The sequence below is a fragment of the Esox lucius genome, chromosome 5 (genome assembly GCF_011004845.1).
Source record: "Esox lucius isolate fEsoLuc1 chromosome 5, fEsoLuc1.pri, whole genome shotgun sequence".
NCBI lineage: Eukaryota > Metazoa > Chordata > Actinopteri > Esociformes > Esocidae > Esox > Esox lucius.
The window spans coordinates 13,970,509-13,997,506 of NC_047573.1; the positions used below are offsets into that span (position 1 = coordinate 13,970,509).

A 26,998-nucleotide genomic window follows, 5' to 3' on the forward strand; every position below is an offset into this window, starting at 1 on the left:
GGCTCATCATCTCTCTACACCACATACAGAAATAATAACAGATGTATTTGCTGTGGCCAAACAAAATATCTTTCAAGTAAATAAAGAAATTTAAATGAATGACAATGTTTTAAAAAAAGAAGTTATGTATCAATACTACACTATTTACAAAGAAAACAGCTGGGATATCACCAGACATTTAGAACGCTCGGGGCTCACTTGGGGGAGGTCAGGTTACTGCTGCCGATGATTCGTTTTATACTGCCCAGCAAAGCGTCCACTGGGTTTGGTCACGCTCGCACAATTGACATCATCCCCCAAAAGCCTGGATCTTGTGACGTTCCTGGAAAACTGTAGCCTGGTTGTCTATGAGTGTGTGGGTGTGGTATGTACAGTACAGAAACTCAGTGAGTGTAATATATACAGCAGCTCTCAATAATAAGAGAATCTTCATTGGAGTGCAGGGGCTGGGTTCAGAGTTCAGAGTTCAGGGGCCAGATGTCAGGGGTTTAGCTGCCAATCTCAAATGTCCTCCTCAACTTAGGGGGCACCCCTGGTTCACCCCTGCCACTTTCACCCTCGCCTCATTTACTCAAGCCCCTCCAACCCTCCAGCCCTCCACCCAAAACTCAAACACAATCAGTTCTGAGTGAAAGGGTTCGATCTCCTGCCCCCCCCCCCCCCACACACACACACCCAACTATTGTGTTTTAGTACTTTTATTTGCATTTTGCTATGAAATATCTATAAACAAAAGGTGATTCAATTTAAACATTTATCAAACTGCTTGTTGGGCTATGAATTAACCTTCAGCATTTCAACTTCAACGTCCTCTCTGGGAGGGGGGGTTGCATAGCAACCACCAGCCCCACACCATCCTTAAAACATAACACACCTACTTTCCTGACCTTAGTCTTAATATATTAAAATGTTATATGTGAAATATATTCAAAACATCTGATATTATGCACTTTGATGAAAGCGGATATTGATTTGTTGTTTTCCCCTGGTTTTATTAAAAATGGGGTAAACATACAGTTGTAAAATGAACATGAAATGCAACAGATTCATACATAAAGTAAGAAAACACAGAGAACATCCTGTCAAATGGTATCAGGGTGGCAAAGCTGGGGCTGGAGGAAGTGTGTTTTTTAGGGGGAAACTATGATTGTTAGAAAAGGTATGAATTGTTTGTGGGAGTATTGTGGTGGGGGAGGGCATATCGGAAAATGTATTTATCAATTGGTTAGAATACAGTATATAACCCATTCAGGATTCAAACTCTCAAAATATTTGATGTGATGACAAACTCAAGAGTCTATCTGTGTCCATTTTAGTTCTCCCTTCAAATGGCCAGAATAGTGATTTGTTGTGTGTTCATATACGTACTTGTGTATTTTGTGTAATAAGTGCAAAGTAGGTGGTCATTCTCCTTCTCTTCTCTCAAGTGAGAGTGGTCCCAGTTTTGTGCATCGCCTCTTGTTCAGCTCTCCGTGGCGACTCCTTCCACTGCCCCCTCCTCCACTGCATTGCCCTTGCTCATTGCTTTCATCTTGGCCATAATGTCAGTAAATGTCTCCTTTACTGTCTTCTCCAGGATCCAGCCTTCGCTTTCACTCTCTGGGTCCTCTGGGTTGGCAAGATTGGACAGGGAGGTGTTTACATACTGGAGGCCGATCATCACGACAACCTACAGGGATAGAAGATCTTACGTTAACCTACCTACCTAGGTAAACAACACAGAGAGAGAGAGAGAGCAAGACATGTAAGCCTGTGCATACCAGTAAGTATGCAGAAAAGCCTTGTTATGTTCAATATAAAAACATCCAACCTTTTTGAAGCGAGACAAATACAGAGACAATTACAGTACTGTGGCATCTGAAAATCAAACTAAGGCCATTTATTTGTGTAGTAAGCGTTTTCATATTTTCTTTTTACAAATAAACACTTAATAAATGACTTTAGTTTGACTTTTAGGTGCCTAAGACTTTTGCACAGTACTGCACATTGGGCAGGCAACAACAATAACATGTATAGTACAATATAAAAATGAATGTTTAAAACCTATGAACTCCCAGTACTTTGGTGTTTTATATACACCTTTGAAACAGACAATATTGGCGACACGTGGATCACTCAAGAAACTGGGGATGGGGGCAGTGTTAGGGGGTTGTTAGGGGTAGGGTTTGGTCTTTTGGGTTGAGGGGTTTTATGCTTTATCGGATACAGGAACTGAGTGGGAAAGAGAAAATGTGCTGGAATAACAGCCTGTGTGCTGGGTTGGAACCCGTTCTGCAGCACTAACCGCTAGGCCACACTAGGACACCAAATGGTTAAAAGTTTTTTCCTTTTCATTACCTTGTTTTATGTATGACTAGTTTTTATTTGTAAAACAATAAAAATAATAAAGATTTCTGTATCATTCCCTGTGTGTTTTTATGTCTGTGAGGTAAAACTATTTTTTATGTTGAGTAATACAGAAGAATCAGTGTACAACACCACTTGAAGACATACTATGACCTCAAACTGATTTAAATTGGGTATCTTACAACCTCCGCAATTAGATCAGGAATTTGACTGGTCACATCTGAACAGATCTGGAGTCTGATTTCCAGGTAGCTGTCTGTAATTGGTTCTTAAGACATCACTCCACCACTGAAAAGGCTGTAGGTAACACCATAGAGACAGTTGCGTAACAATTGCTATTCCAAGTAGTAGATCTCTCTAGTTGTTTTTGTCCTTGATAAGCTTCAGAAGATTTAGTCCAAGTCCAGGTACTCAGGTCAAGTTAAGTAGTGCAAGATTTCTAGAACAGATACTTGTACTTAGGCCTGTAGGTATAAACAAATTAAATATAAAAAAAACACCACAACTGAGCAGTTCTATAGCGGCCATGTCACATTTCTGCCTTGGAAGGCCAGTGGGAATTGCTAAACTTTTCACTAGCCAAAACCAATCATCCACAACCAGAGAAAGCACTAAAATCACTGACTGAACCAATCGACCCCAGACTAAAGAACAGACTTAATTTGACTTAATTATGTGCGTTACTACTTTGGTTAGAGTGAAATCTTGCATCCTCATGGGCCAACAGTATAACCAGCAAAGCAGTCTAGTTTCCACTGTTACGTGTGCCATTGTAAACCAGCCAGTGCATGCACTGCTATAAGGCTAGCGGGTGACGCAGCCCCATACTGCAGAGATGCAGGTGTAGCATTAGCCTGCACATGCCCAGGTAACATGACTGAGGCATAAGGGGTGGCTGAGGTGGATAGAGATTTGGGCATTTCCACAGAAAGTGCGGACGAACAATGCCAGTGTGACCCCGTTTAGCTCAGTTGGTAGAGATTACAACTCCGGGGCAGTCAGTTGAATTCAAATGGAGTGGCAGTCAGAACAAATCTATTATATAATATGAATGTATGCACTTGCTACTGTAAGTCATTCTGGATAAGAGTGTCTTCTAAATTACTTAAATACAAACATGTAAATGTCAGGAATTCTGGTTTCTAGCCAGGCACCTTGTGTGTCTTTGTCAAACTTACAAGAAACACCACATCGCTACAATGAGCAGGTAAGAAATAATATTTCTCTTACCTCCAAAACAGTGACCAGCAGAACCAGGGCTCCTATAGTGTTCATCATGCCTCCATAGTAGGAAATAAGTGCGTCGCGACAGCCCCGTTTCCAGATGTTCAGGTCCTCCGTGTAGTGGTCGTAGGAGTAGTGGGCCGTGTTGTTGGTCACCTGGTACTGGATGCAGGGCCGTGGGGAACTGGGGTTACAGCAGCTGAATGGAACTGCATCCATCAGGTACTTCCCATCCACGTTGCTACCAATACGACTGGGGGTGAAAAGTCAAATGACGGAGGTTAGGGTGTTAAGGGTTTCGGAACAGCAGTAAAATGGGAAAACTTGATAGAAAGCTGTTTTCACTCCCCCAATAATATAATAATATCTATACCGTATCTCATAGGGTTAGGGGAGTATAAAGGTAGCCCTCCATCAAGGTAGCCTTCTCATTCACATAACTGGTGAAGTGGGGTCAGAAGGCAAAGGGCACAGGGTCAAGTCGGGCTCATATATGAAACCATCCATCATAATCTACTTTAAGTGTGAGGTCATAGCAAACTACCAATATTTGAAAATGTTATTCATACCCTGGCACAACCTAACACAGCCTTTTTGATAAATTATTTACCTTTCATTGTTTCTGACACAGAACAGAAATCACCTCACAGTGTGAATGGTAAAGGGAGGATCATGAAAGTCTATCAGTGTTTTGTATGTTGCCTGGATTAACTGCATTAGCCTCTTTATACCGTGGACACTGATCTCCTCATAGTGGCTTTGAGGAACAACAAAGCAAAGGAAAATATATGCTGACATTCCAGTCCTAAAAAGTTGCATGAGCCAACTGGAAATGAGAAAACTCCTTCCTACACAAACAGAAGAGCATTCTAAAAATGAGAAAAACATTCAGCAAGTCTTGAAGGACAAATCTTTACTGGAAATAACACACATTTATCTGTCATATTCTCAAGTTGAGATGCCTGCCAGCAAAACAGTATTGAAAATCATGCTGCGCACCACCTCCAAATAGAGTTACTATTGTTTTTTACAATGAGGGCATTTCAGAGGAAATGTAAATAATATATTGATCCATTAGTTTAAATTAGGATGAATTCCCTAAATGGAATTACTCTGCACACTAACTAATAGATGATTGAATACACAGTAGTAGTAGTAGTAGTAGTAGTAGTAGTAAACCTTATTGTGGCAGGTCAGTAGAGTTGTAGTTGTAGAGTTGACACATAATTCATCTACCAGCTTCATGACTGTCTGATAGGGCATTCTGATATCCTAAGAAAGTGAGACTAAATTAACGTTACATCGGTACTTATGCTCATTCTTTAGCAGCAAGTGTGGGCTACTCTAGGGGTCAAGGTTTTACTGTAGTTAACATTCCAAATGAGGATGAAATAGAGGAGTGACTGCATCAGCAATATTGATTGATCTATTATTGTCACTAAGTGAATGATTGGTTGTCAGTGTCTTTAGGCAGGCTTATTCCCAGAACATCACCCGGCCGCATACTGATTGGTCAGGACATAAGCCTGAAGAAAGATTAACCCCTAATGATGCCTTTTCACAGGCAGTCCAATTATAAAAAAATGTCCATCTACTTTTACCAATAATGACTCAGAACTTTTTACACCTGATGTTTTTTTTGAGATTATCTGATTGTTCAAAAACACCAATTAGTGCAAAAAGATCAGAATCACGTTGCCTGTGTAAATTCAGCATTGAAACTCACTGGATGTCTCTCTCTCTCACACACACACACACACACACACACCTTACCATGAAAACTATTCCTTTTTACAACTCTTGAACCCATGCACACAGTACGTGCCATATCCCTTCCCCCCAGAACCCGTAAGCAGAGCTACAGTAACTCACACACAGAGCACAATCACCACCTCTAATGCTAAACCTCAAATCCACTGACCCTTTAATTCCTCCTCTACCTCATAGAGGAAAGTGACCCTCCTAGCACCTGCAATCCATTTATAAACTAACCCTACAATCACCATCCATACCATATATTGTTGTGAGACTATTATTTACATATGTATTATTTACAAATGTACATCACTGCGTTTAACACTCATCCAATCCAATGTCAGTTTTATTTTGATGTGTCACTAATATCATGACTCACTCTTTTACTTCCTTGGCGCTGAAGTCCAGGTAGCGGTTGCTGACCCACTGGATCTCAAACCAGTCTCTAAAGTTGTTGTTACCGCAGCAACGGAACTCCATCTGCATCTGGTCTAGGGTTCTCTTCATGTAGCAGTGTCCTGGAGTGTCTGTGTCCTTGTAGAACTTCAGGGCGTTCTTCAGGCCCTCAGACAGTGTGAACTGTAGAGGGATTCTCATCAGGAAGCAAAGCAGAGCTGTCAGCACCAGGAGGCAGTTGAAACCCACACAGGAGACCAAGAAGGGTTTAAGCATGGGCTTCCACCTGGAGAACTTAGAGGGGTCCAGGGAGTCATAGCAGATCTTGCCTCCCATGGCATTGATCCCACAAGCCAGCAGCCCCACGCCGATTAGTAAGTTAGGGACAAAGTGGCTCTCATTGTTGTCCATCATCTCTGAGCGCTTACGCAGCTCAATCTTAAAGAACAGTCCCATACTGAAGACCAGCACGCCTGCCATCACAGAGAACCAGTACATCAGCCATAGGAACTGGGCTAGCTTTACACGTTTTTTTAGGTCAAACTTGACCTTCATTAGTGCCATGGTGGCAATTTAGGGAATTTCTTACTTGCACAAGGAAAATACTACAGATGAGATACAACACTAAAATCTGAAGGTTTTTCTTCTGGATGTCACAGCCAGCAGAGTTTCCTGATAAGCAGTTTCAGGGTGTTCCCCGTTTCAGCTGTCCTCTTCGTGTCTCAGTCGCTCCTGAAGCTAGTCCAACAGGGCAAAATTGTTAGCTCAGCCAACGATCTGAAATCCATCCCAGAGAGAAGAAGCAAAGGTAAAGAAAGAATGCAGTTATTCCTTCAGGGCCTTCTCCTCCATAGTGGCAAGACCCTAAAAACAAATGTCATCAAACTCACCGAGACAGATGACAGAATATAGGGTTGTACCCCCCTTTACCCCCTTGCCTTGGTCCAAAACTCTCCCCTCCAAAATGTCAAGAACAACAGGTGAGGCTAATCGTGATGTTCCTTTCGTTGTCTTGAGGAGGATTGACAAAGATCCTCCAGATTCCAGGCGGAGGGATGGTGCGTCATGATAAGCCCTTGTAAGCAGCCTGATCCATTTACAGAAGATGAGCCTGGCCATAAGCGGCCGCCAGCAGACATAATTGGTTTGATTGGACACGTGGTCATGGTCAGCACCATCAAAGGGACTGTTAATGAGGACAGTTAATGGTAAAACGGTAGGTGGATCTAAGGTGTGTGGTACATTTGGCAGGGGTTCATGGGTTTAGACGAGGAAGTATGTTCACCGTGTAGTCACTCAGACGACTCATTAAAACAACCCCGCCAAAAAAGATACTCCTCACTAGGATAGGCTCTGGACGAATGGAACCTTGTAGTAGTTCCAACAACAGTCTCACCATGACCCACTCACCACATTCCACCTACACTAAGCACTCAACGTTAATGAACCTTTCAGTCTTTCAACTGTGGAAAGGAAGAAAGCGGATGTGGCAACGTGCTTGTGTCTGCACTGAAAAAACTGAGTTATGGTAATTTGTGCTTATGTGCAGACTTAAAGACACTTTTAGTTGTACCTGTAACAGAACCCGACATCAGAAAACCACTGTAGGATGATAACCCGGTTGGCTGCTCGTAGCTCTCAAGGGAGCAGTGAGGATAGGATTTGGAGAGGGATAGAAAGTTTGGGGTCTTTTCTGACGACACAGATTGATTATTTCTGAAGAGATGCAAGGCAAGACACCCCACTGAGCTTTCTTATAGTCCAGCCGCCTCATTTGTCAATCATTTATGCTTTCCAACCTTAGCTTCTTTCCACAGACACTTCTCAATAGGACCATGCTGATCAATCTGGCATCTCACCCAAGATGAGCCAGATGATAAATAGACACTGTTTTTGGGTATAGCAAAAGAACTGTTTTATAAAATAGCTTTGATTTGCCATAAATGTATTCATTAAATAAATCTGAGTCACAGATGGCACTCAGATTGCCATAACAGCACCATCCCCAGGTCAACAGAACTGCCTTCCACTCGCAACATTTGCAGGTGAATGTGTTGGCAAGTTGGCACACGCTTAATTCTTTATGCAGAACTACGATGGCAGCTATTGAGGACGGATGGCTGATTATTTATACTTATTTATACCCAAGTACATTATTTACACCAATGCTAAAGAATATTGACTTTTCCTGATAATTTACTCTTTGTAGTTACTTTTTTTATAATCAATTGGCTCGCAACTGAGCAAGTCAAACATTTTGGCATGCACTCAACCTCTGACCCTATAGCTGCGATACCTCCATTTCAATATCTGAAAAAAATACACGGAACAAAAACACAAGTGTTGGTCCCATGGTTTCATGAGCTGAAAAGATCCCAGCCATTTGCCATGCACAAAATATTATTTAACTACTTATTTTGAGCACAAATGTGTTTGTATCCATTTGTAAGTGAGCATTTTTCCATAGCCAAGGAAATCAATCCACCCTCACAGCTGGAGCATACTAAGAAGCGGATTAAACAGCAAGAAAATGACACAGGTAAAACTTGTGTTGAGGAAAATACAATTGCCCCAGGTTTTGAGACAGTGTCTGGCTGACAGCAGGAATGTCCCCCAGAGCTGCGCTCAGAGAATTGAATGTTAATTTCTTGAACATAAGCTGCGGTCTCCAACGTCCTTTTAGAGAATTTGGCAGTACATCGAACTGAGCTCAAAACCATAGACCAGGTGTTCACACACCAACCCAGGACCTCCACATCTGGCTACCTCCACTGATATCACCTCAAAGGTATCTGTGACTTGATGAGTTTGTGCATTCCCAGTCATGTATGACAAATTCATTAGGCCCTAATCTATTTCACCGGACCAAATTCATTTATAAATTGTAATTGAGTTGAATCTTTTTTACATGTACAATTAAAGACAAGTAGAAAAACAGTTGTTGGAGTAAGCCAAACGCTTTAATGAAATCTATGGTCACTGCTTCAAAGATTTATGAACAGTGACAGAAAAGTGCTGTATCCAAACAGAGGGCTGTCATTTATTTTTTGGTAAATGTATGGTTCATTAACTTTCTTACCACTGGTAGCTCAAGAGACAACTTTATCCTGTGAAGACACCTATGGAACAAGTGAGCATTAACAGAACACCTCACAAAGCCTTTTCACTGACCAATTGAATCAGGTGTCAAGTGCTTAAAAGAAATGGACAGAATTATTTTATTAACTAATGTTTCCAGAAGTCAGTCCCATTCAGTTCTTCTCTCAGCTTCCGGAATGACAGACCAGTTAGGAGACTGGGTCCCTACGGCCAGCCAGTTAAAATCATCCACCTGGTTCCAGTTGTTCCTCTTCCGATCCAGACCAGACACCTTAAAGTCCTCATCAAGACCAGGGTAGGTCCAGGTGAGTGGTGCGAAGCGCACCTCTTTGCAATCTTCTATGATGGCACGGCTGGTGACGTGCAGGTAGACCTGTGTGTTTGTGGTGTGGTGAGTCCGTAGCTGCTGGCAGGGAAAAGAGAGGGTGCTGCCGGTGCAGTGGTCCACGAACACAGAGCTAGAGACCGGCCCGGAAAAGATTTCACAGTTCTGGATGTGTTTGATGTGGACAGTGCTGGGGGAGCCCAGGAGTCGGACCTTGCAGTTGGTCAGGTGGGTCAGAAGAACATCCTGTTGTTTGATTTCCTCACCTGATTTTGTCAACACCTGACAAAAATAAAAAAAAGTTGTCATTAGACATGTACATTCAGTACATAAATGTACATTTAGCCATTGCCCTTTCAGAGACTGGCACATATTTGTGCACATACTCAAAAGTCAAATTCAAGCACTTAAGGTAAATTCTAAACATTTTCCAGCACCTTGCACCTAAACCTTCAGAACGGATTGTGCTGCAACACCCAAAATGTTGTTTCAGATAATCATGTCATGCAGACTTGGATTCATGTTATGTATTACCTGCCTAAGGCCGGATAAAACAATCATGCAATCAGTAAAAGTGAGTGGACAGTACTTAGTGGCTAAGTGGGACATCACACTGTTGACATTTTATTCTCAGAGGACGCAAAGCCTACAGAACATAACACTTTTTTCAAAAATGAAATTATAAAGCCCTACAGGCAGAGGCAGAACATTTTTACTAAATTTATTTCCAGGAACTGTAATACACAATTCCAGATAGAGAGCATGTATAAATAATTTAATCAATACATTTCCCATTAATTATCAGATTGAATGTTGCAAGTGTTCGTTATCAAACCATAATACGAGAGGCTAATTAATGTATGACTGAATTTGCATTTGTTGAAATTAAAATCATCCTTGGAAGCTACGATTTGGAGTGCTCAATGACTCCTACACTATACAAAACTTTCCTCTGAACAGAAACTGAGTGAACTGTGTAGAATTGTAGCAACAAAGAAAGAGGTATTTTTCTTCAACATTGTTTTTAACTGAAACTTTTGTATGTACAGAATAATTTCTGATGAGTAAATGTCACAAAACACAATCATTCCATTGTTACTGAAGATCAATTAAAAACCTCAAGGGTTTCGAGCATTTGTACAAACCCTGAGTATGTCTCTGACTGTGGTTAAGTGGGGCCCCAGAACATTACAAATGGATTTGTAACCCTTTCCCCTGTTATGATGTGACTTTGGAACTTCAATCAAAAATAAATGGCTATAGATAATCACATTTATATTGGGCATGGCCAGCCCAGATCGGGTCAGACTGTTTAGTAAAGTATATATACACGTGACGACATCTTTAAGTTGAATAACTAGCATGCCAATAACCTTTTACAAAAGAAATACTGCATTTAGACTTAGTACACCAAAAAAGGTTAGCAACTAAATTGTGTGTACTTTCTAGTGTTGTCAAAAATATCGATATTTTGATAAATATCGATACTGAAATTTCTGAACGGTACCAATACTCATTTCCCGAAGTATCGATACTAGCCGCGCTTTCACTTTCACTTGTCTCCAAAGGCGCGTTGACAACCACCACACGCGCACGCGCACTCGCACTCCCACTCGTCTCATTCGCTCTGGTTAGCAAAGGTGAAGTGAATGGAAAGATGGCGAGTGCAGCGCCCGTGCGACCGGCTTTGGTTGATAAGGAACACAGCAGGAGTGCTATCTGGAAATATTTTGCATATGAGGCAAATGAACATGGAAAGCCGAAGGACACAAGCAAGCCAATATGCAAGAGATGCTACAGAACAGCGCTAACAAAAGGCGCTAACACCACTAATATAGCAAAGCACTTGAGAGACCGACACCCGGATCTGTATAAAGAATTTCTCAAGGTTGGTATTATTATTATACATTACTGACACTCTATCCTCCAATTTGATACTGTTAAGAGCTTTGACACAATCTGTATTGTTAAAAGCACTATATAAATAAAGGTGACTTGACGACTTCATGTCGATCCAGTGAGCACAGTTTTCGCGTGTGATGCACGCACGTTTGCGTTTAAATCTGTTCATCAAATTAATGTATTAACCAGCTTTTATGACCGATGAGCAATGCATTTGTTACAGTATATTTTAATCTTTGATAACAGTAGGTATTAGGTAATAAAAATATAACGGATCATGTTAGCTCTGGTCCAATGAAAAAATATTAACAAATAGAACTTTGGATTTTAATCAGTACATGTATTAGTGAATGTTAGTTTAAATCAACTTTTAACTTTGATTAAAAAATGTTTTGTAAGTATTTTTCATTGCTTATTCATGTTAACAAATATCTATTACCATTAACCTAAGTTTTTAGATTAGTTCATTCAGTTCATTTTAAAAGTGTGGTCTAAAAAAAAAAATGTTTATTAAAGTTTGGCATTCTCTTGTAGCACCAGAAAGAAGATGAGACTCGACCTGCAACAAAAACAACACAATCACAACCTACACTACCAGCTGTATTTGAACAGCAAAGTAAGTATGAAGCAAACTCAAATGAAGCCAAGAAGTTGAACAGGGCTGTAGCAGTGTACATCTGCATGGATCAGGTTCCTGTGTATACTGTTGAGAAACCTGGCTTCAAACAACTTCTAGAACATTTGAACAACAGGTATGCCCTTCCTTCACGCAACTTTTTCATGCACACTGAAATCCCAGCCCTATATAACGAAACAAAAGAAATAGTAATGAACCATCTTGGAAGGAAAACCTTTTTTTCATGCACCACTGATCTGTGGACAAGCAGAGCCACTTCCACGTTCATGGCAGTAACTCTGCAATTTGTCCCTGAAACCTGGGACATGCAGAGCTGGTGTTTGGGCTGTGTTGGGCTGAACACTGAGCACACTTCTTGGCATACTTTATTGGTTTTTGAATGTAATGCAATCTGAGAGGCTTTTGAACAAGTGCACTACCTCAGGACATTTTTGTTAATGTAAAATATATGTTCTAGACTTGTTATATTTAGCTTTAAATAAAAAAATAACCCCTTAATATTGTGGCAGTTTTTTTCTCTGTGGTATCGAAAATGGTATCGAATATCGATATTTTTCAAGGTATCGTATCGAAGTTAGAAATTCTAGTATCGTGACAACACTAGTACTTTCTTCTTACAGTTATGTCAAGGGTATTTAACGCTGGTCTTGCACGGCCTAAACACTTCTATTTTTTGTGTTTACCATGTAGTTATTAGCATTAATCTAGTGCTCCAAGTCTGTTTTTAGAAGGAAAGAATGGAAACCCGAAGTCATTCGGCCTTTCAGCAGCATAGTTGAAGACTGCTCTAGATATTATATACCCCACTAAAAACCTGACCAAATACAATGGGAATAAATCTGCAAACATACAAAAAAGTAAGGCAGGGTTGGAACACCCACTGTCAGACCAATTGAAATTTAAGCTCTGATGAGCAAATCAATCACATTTGACACATTGCAACACTCCAAGATGACGCAGCATCTGGTCTCCTCAGTGCTATACTTCTGACAGAGTAGAATTTACACCACAATTATTTACAGATAAACATTATGGTTAGAAATAGGTAAATTACTGAAATTATGCTATTGACTGTTACCTGGGACTCAAAATGGGAGAAACCGCACTGCTCTGGGGGGCTGATTGCTGCGTCCACAGCGGTTTCGGCAGAATCCTTAGACGTTATAACTGAAACAGGGTCCGCAGAAGGTGGGCCTGCTTTGGGTGTATTTGTTGCGCGTGATCTAAAAGCGAACCTCTTCTTGGGGAGGATCTCGTCTCTCTTCTCCGCAAGAGAGTTCTGTAGTTTCTGAAGCGACGCCTGGGCACGACTTAAAACGTACTGTGGTAAAAATACCATACTATCGTTGAGAAATTTCTGGAGCTGCTGTGTTCTAGTAGTCACCTCTTCCAGGGTTTGAGTGGCCAGTGTGCGGTCAGTTTCCCCCGAGCAGCCCACAAGCAATTCCTCGATAGCCGCCCTTTCGCTACTAAACGCAGCGGTGAAAAACCCACTTTTCTCCTCCGTGACAGACTGGCTCTTTTTCGCTTCTTTCTTTCTCTCCACGTCCTCGAGCCTATCTTGTTCCCTTTTTATCATCCTCTCCGGGATCTTAAGGCCAGCCTCACTGGGACAAGACGCTCCATTTTCTTTAAAAACATCGCTCTCTACCTCCATATTATCAACAATTCTCATTTATATTGTTGATATCCGTAACGAAGCAGGTCCAGTTTTGAACCTATGTGCAATGGCAGAAGAGGCTGTGTTGCTTCGTTACAACAGGTCTTCTTATTGGCGAAATTACTCGCCTCTTGTGACTATACTGTCATTTAATTGGTGGAGTGGTGACTGCCGTTTTTACGTCGTCCTCAATGCTACTCAGAGGTGTGTTCATTTTCAGTTTCCGTTGCAATCATTTTGCAACAGACCAAACGGAACACGGTCCTAGCTTAGGCCAATGGTTCCCAACTACGGTCCTCAAGTACCCCCAACAGTACATATTTTCATTGTAGCCCAAGCCAAGCACACCTGATTTAACTTGTCAACTAATTATCAGGCTCACATTGAGCTGAATTGGATGACCTTGTTCAGGGCTACAACAGAAATGTGTGTTGTTGGGGGTACTCGAGGACTGGAGTTGGGAATCACCGGTTTAGCCCACAACTATTATCTGTCTATAATGATTTTCATGTTCCATAATGTCCAAATAAGAAAAAATTAGGAGTGAATTCAATGAACTAAATTATGCAAACCTTGTCTTAGAGACTAGAAGACACATTTCAGAATACAGAAAATAGAAATAGCAACATTTACAGTAGAAGAAGAAGAGCCTTTATTTTTGACTCAATGTCCCACACATCTCCCTTTAACATACATATGACTACATGTTTAGTTTTCAGCAAAGAAGCATTATGCCAACAAAGACAACTGTAACAGTTTGATGAAGGTTTAAGGAATATGTTTATAGTAGATGCTATGGAAGTATGGTACTTCAGAAGTTTATATAATGGATGATATAAGAATCTCAATGGTCAATGAATGGAGGAATGTAGAACAACATTCCACCAGTCAGTCAGTTGACCTTAGGTTGTCATGTTGCGTGTCACTCAGTAGCTATGCTTATGCTCACAATAACCATCATAAAAAGCTAGGTTATGATTTGAGAAACTGTACATTTTCCTTAAATTTATGTAATGTCACAATTGACTAATCACTAATCAGCATCTTGATATGCCACACCTGTGAGGTTGGACGGATTATCTCAGCAAAGAAGAAGTGCCCGCTAACACAGATTTAGACAGATTTGTGAACACTATTTGAGAGAAATAGGCATTTTGTGTATATAGAGAAAGTCTTAGATCTTTGAGTTCAGCTCATGATAAATGGGGGCGAAAACAAGTGTTGTGTTTATAATTTTGTTCAGTGTAGTTATGAGTCATGGCTGTAATTGCTGCCAAATATGCCTCTACCAAATATTTACCAAAAGGGGTCACCTATGCAATCAATTATTTTCTATTACGTTACATTATAAAATTTGAAATAGTCCACCCAGTTCAATAGTCTGGGGTGAATACTTTTGAAAGCCACATATGCAAATTCTCACATTGATAAGATAATGGATTGTATAGGGCAGAAGTCTCAAAAAACATATGCAGAGTGCAGTTTGTAAGTGTATTGATGTCTTTTAAGGTAAAAAAATATAAAAAAATAAATACAATTGACCTGTAACATCAGCTAACTTAGTAGATACACTGATTGGCTGTGTACCACTTCCACAGTAATAATCACTAGTTGAACCATTATGAGACTTCCTCTGTGAACTTGTTCCTCTATCTCTGTACTGCTTTGAGTAACTGGCACTTCATTTGCCTGATTAATTATCAATCAATAAATGGTCCTTTACGTTTTTGTTTCATTTGTAAATTACTTTTAGATTATCTATGAGAATCATTATCAACTGGGAGTAGGCTAGCTAGCTAACAACTCTTTGTAAGGAATGTCCAGATGTCAACCTTTTTTGACCGGCATTCTGCTGTCATATAAAACCCATTGAAGTAAGGCTAAGATAATGTTAGCTAATTGGTGTGACGATGTTATGAAAACATTCTTTGTGTAACATCAAACCTGAAACAATGATACACGTAACGATAGAAATGGAAAAATATGAAGGGGTAGGCCTACATACTGAGTAAAAGGGGTATCTCAGTTAACATTGAAAGTAACGACGTTAATTAAAACCATATTTGAATGTGCTCTAAATTCTTTGAAATGCGTAACTTATGTTGTGATATTGACTGGTAAACTGTGGTCCACAAAGCCACGTTTTCTATATGAACACTGTGCCTAAAAGGGTTTTAATACAAAAAATACTGTAATAAGAAAAACGTGTTTAGTGTCGAATATTACTCAATAGGTCGAATAATTGCCTACAGCCCAGGGTAATTCTACTATCAAAACAGTACTACATCATCGTTTATATTATAATTTAAATTATGTATATATTATTTACTCAACGCAACCGAAAAATCCGATAGTAGCCAAACATTATCTCAGACCAGACGGTTAACTTTCTTTCAGTGGCTGGCCTCGCTCAATCATACAAGCAACTGTTGGTAGCCTGGTAGGTCTAAAAATTGAGATAAGCGCTTTTCGCTTATCCAATCAGGAGGAGCAACCGGGACCTTGAGAGGGTGGGAATATCTTGTGATGCGGACATAATGTAAAATTATGATGAAATACAATTACACATCGCCATTAATGGTGAGGACATGTCCCTACCGTTCCATAAACCTACGCCTGTATAACTGATGGTATAGCAGAATCTGATGCCAATGTTCCACTCACAGTCACGAACTCTATGTAGGTCATGAATATTCACCAACTCCAGATTCTGTATAATTTATGTTTGACATTTAGATAATTCTCTCCTAACTCTAAAACCAAAACATGCTATAAAGGTTCTCAGGTTTTAATATACACTGTTACCCAAACTAACAAAAACTGAACATTGTGGGTAAAATTACCTGAATTGAAATTGATTGCAAACTTCCTGAATTTGTTCTGTAAAAAATCAGATGACAAGTTTAGCTAATAAAATAAAAGGAATACTGTACACCCAGGCTTCCCCAAACATTAAATTCAAAGTAAAGTGTGAAAACGTGGATTTAGCAACTACAGTCACTAAAATGTTATTAAAACAGTGTGTACAGAGCAACAGCTTATTATCTTACATTTGAGATTACTAGCTGTTGCGGCGTACTATATGCCCTTGGAGCGTACATGTAATATCGCCCTCGTTGTCACAGTTGTCACAATTCAGTCCTCAATTACTACAGTATCAGTCACATCAAGGTGTGGCATCTATTAGTGGCCGCCCCCTACCGTTCATACTGGCCAAGTCTACAGTAAAATAATGTACTAATAAAAAAGAATTATAAAATACCCGTTACAAACGTTATTTTTTAAACTTTAATTTGTGGTAGACTATATTTTACGTTTTTAGAGTTCAGTGGGTACCTGGCCTTCCTTCGTGAGTACTATGGAATATTGAAATGCTATCTGTTGAATACTCTGATGTTGCTGCCTTCTGCTGGAGCGGCACTACCCCGACTACCCGTGTTGTGATGGCGAGGAAACCCCGTTGACAAGGCACTGCTTTTTCATGACGGTGAGTTTCCCTTTGAGTGTATTATAATTTTGTGATAAAATTTCAAGGAAAACCACACACAACCTCCTTCCTCTCTTCCTTCGGGGAGGGAAGAGAGTGAGAGTGGAGAGAAATCTATCTGAGACAGAACAGGGACAGTGAGAAAAATATATGAGTGGGAGAGGGAGAAGAAGGAGGAGAAGGAGGGGGGAGCAAATTAAAAGTTGCCAAATGGAGATATTGGGTTTCAAGAGGAGTGAGACAGGAGTAAGGGTTTGCCTTCTTTCAGTCGTCTTTATGGTATGCTAATCGAAATAAATATTGATGTCTCGACACGGTTTAGTCCGTTAGCCGTGTAAACGAATTCTTTCCAACGATTCTAACTAGGCGACAACGGCTAGCTAACCTTGAACAGGCCGATGTTTACCGGTAAAATCCGTGGTCATAACTATAGCTAGCCCGAAGAGCTGCTTGGGGAAGACCTCGTTCTCCAGTAAATTCCACGATTGAAATTCGTCTGTTCAGCAAATCGACAGAAATGTGACGTTTGTCATTGCATGTAGGCGAATAATATACTAGACGTTGTTCACCTCTGAAGCCTCGCCTAACGTTACCCGAGCAGAGAAAGAACACGTCAGCGACCAGCGAGAGACTAGGGGGACAGGCTTTTTGTGCTCGAATGCGATTATCATTGTCAGTCGATTCGGTCTATTTTTGGACTTAAAAATCGCAAGCTGAACATTAGCTGGCTTTCTAAACGACGTTTTCAAAGATTGAGAGCTGATGCACGACTGTCGTCGCTAGCTAGCTAGCTGTTTGCCTCATGGCACAATGCTAATATTTGGGAGGGTGTTATTACGATGTCGACATTCAATTGGAGCAAAATGTTTCCACTATTCTTCGGATGAGCTGGTTTATAAATTACTCCGACCCTGCCTTGCTCTTCTTATACGCCTACCTAGACCACTGAGTTCGGTGTTGGAGAGGAAAATACCATATTTTGTGATTTATTTTAGCTAGCAAGCTAACAACGTTTTAGCCAGCAGCTTGTTTTTCCCATTCCCGAAATAAATTGAGATTTACATAAACTGGCCACATCTTTGACATTTCATACCAAATCTCTGTCTTTTTGAGTCAGTGCAAATCATGCCAAAAATAAGTTTTCGATTTCACAATGACAACCTGAATGCTGAAATGACCAAATGGACATTCAAACCTAGCTAGCAGCGTAGCCGGATTAGCCTACGTTGTACGACTGTACGCGACCATATTATTTTAAACATTAATATAAATGTTAATGGACTGTATTATATCGGAACATTCGATACACGCGGGTATCGGTTTAATGTGCAATACAACTACCGTATTTTTTTTTTACTGTTTCGTTTCCGTTTGGTTGGTAAAAATAAAGTGGCACCAATATCTGCGTACCTTCACTTAGGCTTGCTAATTTAGCTAGCTAAGCTGGCTGTCTATCTTATGTCCTCCGCAGAAGGACGAAACCAGAATAGCAGCAGCCCATATACATAAAATACAACCACGTAATTTCGTTTCACAATAAAAATAAATAAAAACGTCGAATTTGCTTTTCTCAACTAGTCGTGCAATTCCCCACGTAGATAGAAATGTAGATGAGACATTTTATGTCGCATTGTTTTCTCAGCATCATTTTTTTTTCTTCTAAACAAAACATGGTGGCTGAGTCGCCATTTTGTCTTGTACATTGTTACCCAGACGGAACAAGAGCACGAGGCTTTATCGCTGACTTCACAAAACACATTTTCTTTCGACATGAGGTCGATTGATATACTGTAAAAATGAAAATGTTGCCGCATAACATTATTTTAGACTCCCTACAGCGGCATGCCAATTATCACAGCCCCATTTTGTTCATCCCCAGGCATTGCAGCGCTATGAATGACCCACATACAGTTTTTACTCGATAATAAATAAACTATAATCTAGCGAAATACATATACTGGAATATTACTCATTTCTATTCTGCACTTTATTCACTATTTTATGTCCCGTTCCGCATCATACAACGTTAACATACAAATTCCTTGGCTATAAAACAAAGCAAATGTTTTGTAAACGTTAATTCCCCCTGGAAAAAACAACAACCTGGGGAACCATTTACACTCTGATTACCATCTTAGTTCTGTGGAACGTGACAAGAGAGACAACCAATGTGCATGAGATGAGGGTAGGGGGCGGGAACTTAAACTGAGGCAATAGGGAAACTATGTATAGGGGTATAGGGTACATACTGCACTCAAAATATGATTGTTCTTAACTTCACGTTATTGTACCCACCCTTCTCTGTCTCCCACCTCTAACCCTGCCTTCCTCCACTCCATTGCAGGAAATAAAGGGTGGAGGTTAATGAATGATTCCATGCTCGCTGTCAGAAAGCTGTGAGTTTTTTTTTTTTTTTTTACTGTCACCAACAGTCACCACCTTACTATTCCACTGCATTACTAGAAATTATAATTTATTTCAATTTCATAGCTATAGTGTGTACAGTGGAATTCTTAATAGAATATTGCCCCCTTTCTCTTATCCTTCTATCCATTTATCCTTTCTTCTATGATCTCATCCCCTTATCTGCTCTCTTTTACTTAGGTGTCATGGATGATGAGGACGATCGCCGTCTTCTGGATATTATAGGGTAAATCTATCTGAAGCACAACTGTATCTACATTGACATTTGTCGTATGGGTGCCTCTATGTGAATCCGATGTGACACTTGGTGTTGCCATTCTTTACTAACTGAACCACAAAGGGCCTGACCGGTGGGTGGAACTGATAAGTCTATTGTTCAGAGTCTACACATGCCAGCTAAACTGCAGGAAGGAAAATAAATAGTACAACAGGTCTCTGACTCAAGCTCTATCTCTTTCTCTCTTCCAGAGATGTGCAGGCTTTGAATGACTACCTCCACGGGTCCACCAACAAGTCTGTTAGTATATCCTCCTATAGTCCACTATTTCATCCATTTATTTGAGTGACTAGTCTGCTTGGTGATACAGGTGAAATATGGTGTTCTCTCCATCAGATTGAAGAAGATGACGTGACAAACGCAGCATATGGCTCTGCAGGAACCTTCTTCAACAGTAACACTGTGAGTAGTAATACAACTACACTTACCACATATAATATGCGCTGATGGTGCTGAATGGCTTGCTCTAAAGTGCTTTCCCTATTTCTCAGACTGGCTCTAATGCCGGCCTTAAAGATGAAGAGTTTGAAGATTCAGCCGGGGCAGGCCTCCAGCTCTCCAGCAGCCTTTCGTTTATCGAGGATGAGCTGGGAGGAGGAACCTCTCCAGGAGGAATGGACCTCGGAGAAGACCAGCCCTTTGACATTCTGCAGAAGTCTCTCATGGAGGCAGACATCACTGAACAGACTCTGGCCCAGGAGGCCATGCTAGATTCTCAACCACCTCCCCCCTCTGCCCCCTCCCAATTCCCCCCCCAGCTGGTCTCAGGGGGGTACAGTGGTGGGGGCACCACGGCAGCATTTCCTGGTGGTCAGTTCATCCAGGGTGTGTCCAACTTGCCCAACGGCCAGGCAGGAGGGCACATCCAGGTGTTAGGTTCCTTTGGAGGGGGAGGGGTCCAACAGATCCTCCTCAGGCAGGGCGTGGGGGTTGGTGGGGCAGTGGGAGGAGCAGCAGGGGGTCAAGTTTTTGCCACCCCATCCCCAGCTGGGCAGGTGAACCAGGTGGGCTTGCCATTTAAGAACATCCCCCTGCAGAACATCATCATCCAGAGAGGACCAGGGGGAACCCAAGCATTGGTCAGACCTATTCAGCCCAAACCCCTTCAAGGTGGGGGTCAGACTGTCTACAGCCTGGGACTACAGACCACAACCACCACTATGGTTAACGCAGCAGCACAGGGACACTATACAGCTAACGGCTCAATAATGGTCCACTCCCCCCAGAACCAGGGACCGCAAGGCCAGGCCAGCCTGCCCCCGGGGCAGTACCTGGTCCACCACAATGGACCTTCAGAACCATCCCAATCAACCATGCTAGCCAATCAGAACACAGTGCAGCTTGTCACCGGGCAAAACTTCACAGCCACGGCGGGAGGTCAGCTGATCCAGGTTGGAGGCAGCCAGGTAGGAGGAGCCTTGAACCAAACATGGCAGAGTTTTCCTGGTGTGAGCCCTGTCCCCGTTCAGACAGCATCAAATCAAGGGCGCCTGACTTTGGTTGGAACGGCAACCACAGGGGTTAGAGGTCAGGTGTCGGGCAGCGCTGTGCAGCGCCTCATAGTAACTCAGAACAACTCCCTCTCCCCCTTGTCTCTCTCTGGTACTGGTACTGCCACACCGGAACAGGAGTACACACAGGTACTAACTACAACCCTCTGTCCCTGTTGCCCTCTTTGCATGTGCTTATTTACTATGTTTTTGTTTTATCTGCTTCCACAGGACAAGCAGGCTCAGACTCAGCTCGTCAACCTCCTTGGAAACAAAGGTTTGTGTACATGCATAGTTATTGATGAATACTCTACGAGGGGAACTACTAGAAAGTGGCAGTTTATTAGGTAAATCACTAGATAATGGATTACACTATTTGATTTGAGTGTTTTATAGGAGTAGGGTTGTTGAGCAAACAGCATTGGTTGTAGGATATGGCTTACAGAGAAACAACATAGGTTGTAGGATATGGCTTACAGAGAAACAGCATTGGTTTTAGGATATGGCTTACAGAGAAACAGCATTGGTTTTAGGATATGGCTTACAGAGAAACAGCATTGGTTTTAGGATATGGCTTACAGAGAAACAGCATTGGTTGTAGGATATGGCTTACAGAGAAACAGCATTGGTTTTAGGATATGGCTTACAGAGAAACAGCATTGGTTGTAGGATATGGCTTACAGAGAAACAGCATTGGTTGTAGGATATGGCTTACAGAGAAACAGCATTGGTTGTAGGATATGGCTTACAGAGAAATGTGTGACAAAAAACTGCAGCAGTCATGTGGGTGAAAACAGATTTTGAAAGAGACTGAACAAAGGAGAATGGCAAGAATCTTGCAAGCTCACTGGCCAGAAACTGAGTTGTACAACAGTGGTGTGGTCAATTAATCGGTCCTCGTCACTGATTGGCTATTACAGCAGGCAGCCACACCAGTTCAACTACTAAAAGCTTATGACAAGATCAATCGACTCCTATGGGCACTCGATCACACACTAAACAACTGAGGTAAAACTAAGACATGGTTCAACAAATCCCAGTTTCGTTCACTTGAGTGGCAAGCACAGACCCTTGGCCCCAACTCAATAAATGTGTCTATGGGATGAGATGGAATGGGATGTTAACAGCATGAATATGAAAGTACCAAGCTTTTGCACACCTGTAAATCGACAGGTGCGTCAAAGACCAAAGGCAGAATTTTTGCTCAACAGCATGAATGTACCACTGTCCTATCTACAGCAACTGCCTAATGCCTTAACGTCAGCATGGACCAACACTCCGGTGAAATGTTTCCAATGTCTTTAGACTCCATGTCCTGAGAATTACATTGTTCTGGATGTTCAGGGATCTAATCCAATAATAGATGGGTTTACCTAATGAACTGCCCACTGAGTGCATGTCCCTATACTAGATGGGTTTACCTAATGAACTGCCCACTGAGTGCATGTCCCTATACTAGATGGGTTTATCTAATGAACTGCCCACTGAGTGCATGTCCCTATACTAGATGGGTTTACCTAATGAACTGCCCACTGAGTGCATGTCCCTATACTAGATGGGTTTATCTAATGAACTGCCCACTGAGTGCATGTCCCTATACTAGATGGGTTTACCTAATGAACTGCCCACTGAGTGCATGTCCCTATACTAGATGGGTTTATCTAATGAACTGCCCACTGAGTGTATATCAGGAAGGCAAGCTTGTTCCTGAAGTGCCTCAGGTACAGCAGGACTTTGTTCCAACTAGGCACCACACGTGATTAACTGGGATAATAAATCAGTTCAACGATTGTCTACATTCAACACAGTACCTATTACAGGAGCAGAGTTCCCTGTCCCTGTTGTGCATATGTAAACCCCTCCAGATATGACCCTTGTTTTTCCATTGTCTCCTAGCTGTGAAAACAATGACCTCCACCATAAGCCAAGACTCCTCGCTAAACACTCAGGTACTCCACATGCTACGCGCATGCGTTTGTGTAGTTTTGGTGTTGTGGGGATGATGGTAATGGTGAAATCTCTTTTAGGTTAGCGCTCAGAAGAGGCCGGCCCCTCAGCAGCTCACTAGAGGAGGAATGTAAGTTATAGTCTATACAGGATATAGTGTGTGTGTGTGTGTGTGTGTGTTTATATATCTGTATGATAAGAGTGTTGTGTCTCTTCAGGATGCTACAGCAGTTGAGGATGGATCATTCAGGCGTTCTGTCACCTGACATAACTCGCTTCACCTCATTGGATGACGCACTGGAGAGACTACTCCCTTACCATGTGTTCCACGGAGCAGCATCAAAGAAGGAAGAGTTTTCCCAAGGTCAGAAGCACATCCTAATATCCCTGCAAGCAAAAATGTGTTTTAAGGACTAACCTGTGTATGACAGGCAGTTGTCATGCTCTTCTGCATGTCCTGTGGACTGTTTATGGACCTTCACCCTGACCCCTGAATTGTATGCCTAAACACTATGTTTTTTGTCTATTTATTTCTGACTGTGCTCCAGTGTCCTGTTATTGTATGCATTACTAGTTAAGACCAGAATTCCCTAAAAGTCCCTGCAGGTATAATATACCACTAAATACGGACTAGAGTCCTTCGTACAAGTCCTCCCTTTTAAAAAGGCTCCATTTGTCTTTTAGGGTCTAGGTTTATGATTTGGATTCGGGGTTAGGTTTAGAAGTTAAAGTTATATTTTTGTGTAGGTATAGGGATTTTCAAGTTAATGCCAGGTTTGGTTAAGCCTTCGGTTTTGCTGAAAACAATGTTTAGTTATTCCCCAGAAGGTTCTCCCAAGTAAGGCACTACAGTGGTATGGGTGTGTGTGTAACCACTGTGTTCTGTTTCTGGGTCAGTGGATGATGAGTTTGAGTCGATGGCGACTCAGGTATTGAAAAGGACCCAGGTCATGATCAACAAATACAGACGACTGCTAATGGTGGAAGCTGAGGTAATAACACCCATGCATGGGACACATCATTAATACTCTCCAAAATAAAAGTGTAAGGCTGTTGCTAACAGGAATCCCTGTCCCCCTGCCTGCAGCGTTCCAGTCCCTCCTCAGAGATGGTGATGATTGACAGGACCTTTAACCAAGAGGAGCGCCAGAACTTGACACAGGACAAACGTATGATACTGGTTGACCCAGGTGAGAAAGCAGTGCGTAATGGTGTGGACCATTCGAAAGGTGTGGACCAGTGTTTTTTTTCCTCACGTCTCTCCCTCTTCCCTTGGTAGATGGCTTCTTGGATGATTTCTGCTGTGGAACGAAGTCATCTTCCCTCTCAGCCCCCTCCCTTCCCTCGGACCCTCTCTCCTCTTCTTCGTCCAGCCTCGTCCATAGACAGACAGGGAGGGGTGTAACCCCAGACCCCCATTACAGGACAGACCCCGAGTCGGGCTTCGGAGACCCGGGGGGAGGCGGGGGGGGAGCAATAGACTCTGTTAGTAATATCATGGACCTGAAAAGGACTCAACAGAGCAACTATGGAAACATAGCTGCCTCTAGCAACAACAACAACAACAGCAACTATCACCATTGTAATGAGTCTCCTACAGTCACAGCGACGGTGTCGACAGGGACAGAACAGACTCGGTACTTGTCTCACCTACCCTCTCTCCCCCAGGCCCCCTTGCCTCTCCCCTCCACCCCACCAGACACAGACTCTGTTTTAGAGGCAGCCGTCAATAGCATTCTCGAATGTTAGAAAGATGTGCCACCACTCTTATCGTTCCATCTCTCGCATCCTACCATCCTTTCCTCCCAGCTTGATCTGTGGGTTACTGGTTTGTTGTAGTTTATTTTCTACCTTCTCGTTGTCAGTCCAGATCAACCAGCTTTGAGGTAGTTAGTCACAGAAATATAATCTAGATTATATTACTACGGTTACAGTACTGTAATTACTGTAAGGCAGCCAGGGGTTATGACCTCTTGCATCCTATCCTGTTGGGTGTGAATGAAGAAAGGAATCCACTGAAACCCAACATTAGGCCATGTCCCGCTATGCTGAAGTTAAGGAGGGAGGAAGATGATTATGATGAAGATTATGATTCTGTGCCTGAGAATTCTTGTGTTGTCTTTGAAATGTTTACATGAAGAAGCCTTGTAAAAATGTCCTTTTACTTTTTTGCACCTGACATTACACAGCTACAAATACAACACACAATAGTGATGGATTTGAAAACTACAATAAATATTTGTATTTTCTGCTCTCTACTTTAGTCAAGCCAGATAGACTGTGTCTGTCTTCTGCAACCTCCAAAAGAGCAGCCTTTGAGTTTCTGTCACTTTTTGTCATTTTATCCTATTTGGCATTTTTATTTTGTACCTTAAAGGTATGTGATGCCCCTCAGTACTCGCTTGCGCACACTCGCATGCACGCTCTCGTAGGAGTGTATTAGGGCAGGGAGGTGACTCCTCAGATTGAGGGAGAAATGTTACTTTACCTTTTCATTTCTTTTTCAAAGTAACCTTTTTTTAAACATCACTTTGTGTTGTGGTGTGTTGTAGCGATATGAACACACAAACTTGCTAACGTGTTACAGTCATGTGGTACAATGACACTGGAAGGCCATGGCTTGTAAATGTATGCGTCTGTGTGCTAGCGTGTCACGTTTGGGTTATTTCCGAAAATCTCACTCACCTGCTCACTAGCCATGGATGAGTGTTACTTGTTTCTTTGCCCAATTGTTTCCTCTTCGCCATTTGACCCATCACTTAAATCTTCAAGCCTCCTGGCCTTTCTAAGTTAAAACCCAATCATCAGGAGAGTGAGATAGGTAGGAAGAAAATGTAAGTAAACTATGCTCTTAAACTGACTGAATGAACAGACTGAAGGCCTTAGAGAACACATCTGTCTGCTCTTCAGTTTGTCTCGTGTCTTGAGTTTGTGTGGCCTTCTCAGCCCTGGTTGTGAGGACCCGGTGTCTCAAATGACACGCTACGCCTGTTATAGGCTCTTGTCAATAGTGCACTATTCGACTGTGATCAAAAGTAGTGCACTTCATTGAGAATAGTCAACTCGGGAGTGCCTGAGGACTTCGGTTTATATACTAAGCTCTTTCTGCCAAGGATTGACACATTTTTTTAATTTCTTGCCCTCATTTTCAATGATTTTATTTTGGTCTGTCTCACTACATGATTTGTATTGGGGTTTTTTGTATAAAAATGAAACCGTGAAACACAAAATATTTATAATTTTTTGTAAGAAAAAAGAATGTAAAACATGAAACCTGTTTTTGTTTTTTTCCAAGTTTACCAAGATAAATCATTATACAGAATACAGTAATTCAAGTTTGTGTGTTCAGTACAACAGCAAAGACAAAAGTCAATAATAAATTCATTTTGAATTATAATCATCAACTGCCACATCGGAATTCATTTTAAACATACGCTTTTGCCAGAACCTTTGGTACTAGTAAAACATTCACAATGAGTGAAATTCTTGTACTTAGTATTGCTTAAGGACAGTTTTTCTCTGTCTCAAACTGCAGGTCATGATTTTCACATTGAAGATGCTACACAATAGATAATTACCAGTTTAAACAAAAACAGTCCAAAAGTCAGCCTCGCTGAATCTGGGAGCCTGTTAGAAGTGCTGTGTTTGCTTTGCGGCTCTTCTCATTTTGTCTAGAGAAAAACTAAATGAACTTGTTATAGAAAAAAGCTGTAACCTGGTTACATAAGTGTGCAAGCCTTTTCTTAAAAAGAAAAACATCCAGTCCCCCAAAAGCACGTGGGAAAATGTGTTATGGTCTGATGAAACCAAGGTTGAACCTTTTGGCCATAATTCCAAAAGGCATGTTTGGTGCAAAAACAACACTGCACATCACCCAAAGAACACCATACCCACAGTGAAGCATGGTGTTGGCAGCATCATGCTTTGGGGCTGTTTTCCTTCAGCTGGAACCGGGGCCTTAGTCAGGGTGGAGGGGATTATGAACAGTTCCAAATACCAGGCAATTTTAGCACAAAACCTTCAGGCGTC

At 41.6% G+C, this 26,998-nt stretch overlaps 3 protein-coding genes across 7 annotated transcripts; 1 reads left to right on the forward strand and 2 right to left on the reverse strand.

Moving 5' to 3' along the window:
* Positions 1-682: 682 nt before the first annotated feature.
* On the reverse strand, positions 683-6,772 carry prph2a (peripherin 2a (retinal degeneration, slow)). The gene is made up of 4 exons (XM_010898108.5): positions 6,612-6,772; positions 5,705-6,498; positions 3,577-3,823; positions 683-1,669 (listed from the first exon to the last, which is right to left on the reverse strand). Exons 2-4 carry the CDS (start codon positions 6,283-6,285, stop codon positions 1,463-1,465), a joined length of 1,035 nt encoding a protein of 344 aa, XP_010896410.2. The 5' UTR covers positions 6,286-6,498; positions 6,612-6,772; the 3' UTR covers positions 683-1,462.
* A 1,892-nt stretch (positions 6,773-8,664) lies between these two features.
* On the reverse strand, positions 8,665-13,404 carry tbcc (tubulin folding cofactor C). The gene is given in 2 exon segments (NM_001310854.1): positions 8,665-9,427; positions 12,763-13,404. Coding segments are annotated over 2 exon segments (1,062 nt in total). The 5' UTR covers positions 13,360-13,404; the 3' UTR covers positions 8,665-8,962.
* A 3,151-nt stretch (positions 13,405-16,555) lies between these two features.
* Positions 16,556-25,183, forward strand: bicral (BRD4 interacting chromatin remodeling complex associated protein like). Of its 5 annotated transcripts, XM_010898116.4 has the most exons (14): positions 16,557-16,831; positions 19,176-19,227; positions 19,436-19,481; positions 19,724-19,772; positions 19,869-19,934; positions 20,024-20,938; positions 21,161-21,172; positions 21,254-21,299; positions 22,919-22,971; positions 23,050-23,099; positions 23,188-23,333; positions 23,867-23,961; positions 24,057-24,159; positions 24,249-25,183. In XM_010898116.4, exons 2-14 carry the CDS (start codon positions 19,200-19,202, stop codon positions 24,716-24,718), a joined length of 2,079 nt encoding a protein of 692 aa, XP_010896418.2. In that variant the 5' UTR covers positions 16,557-16,831; positions 19,176-19,199; the 3' UTR covers positions 24,719-25,183. The 5 variants fall into 5 exon arrangements, with proteins under 5 accessions (XP_010896416.2, XP_010896418.2, XP_010896419.2 ...); XM_010898114.3 differs by having other exon boundaries at positions 16,556-16,831; positions 20,024-21,172; XM_010898117.4 differs by lacking the exon at positions 21,161-21,172 and having other exon boundaries at positions 16,558-16,831.
* Positions 25,184-26,998: the final 1,815 nt, after the last annotated feature.

What these genes read in the sequence shown, in the direction of transcription:
- prph2a (XM_010898108.5), bottom strand. Translation starts at nt 6,285, where the DNA reads ATGGCACTAATGAAGGTCAAGTTTGACCTAAAAAAACGTGTAAAGCTA. An exon ending in AGCGCCAAGGAAGTAAAAGA is followed by an intron (nt 3,824 to 5,704) that starts GTGAGTCATGAT and finishes TTTCACCCCCAG; the next exon opens with TCGTATTGGTAGCAACGTGG. An exon ending in TGCTGGTCACTGTTTTGGAG is followed by an intron (nt 1,670 to 3,576) that starts GTAAGAGAAATA and finishes CTATCCCTGTAG; the next exon opens with GTTGTCGTGATGATCGGCCT.
- bicral (XM_010898114.3), top strand. Translation starts at nt 19,200, where the DNA reads ATGATTCCATGCTCGCTGTCAGAAAGCT. An exon ending in ATGCTCGCTGTCAGAAAGCT is followed by an intron (nt 19,228 to 19,435) that starts GTGAGTTTTTTT and finishes TCTTTTACTTAG; the next exon opens with GTGTCATGGATGATGAGGAC. An exon ending in TGCTAATGGTGGAAGCTGAG is followed by an intron (nt 23,962 to 24,056) that starts GTAATAACACCC and finishes CCCTGCCTGCAG; the next exon opens with CGTTCCAGTCCCTCCTCAGA.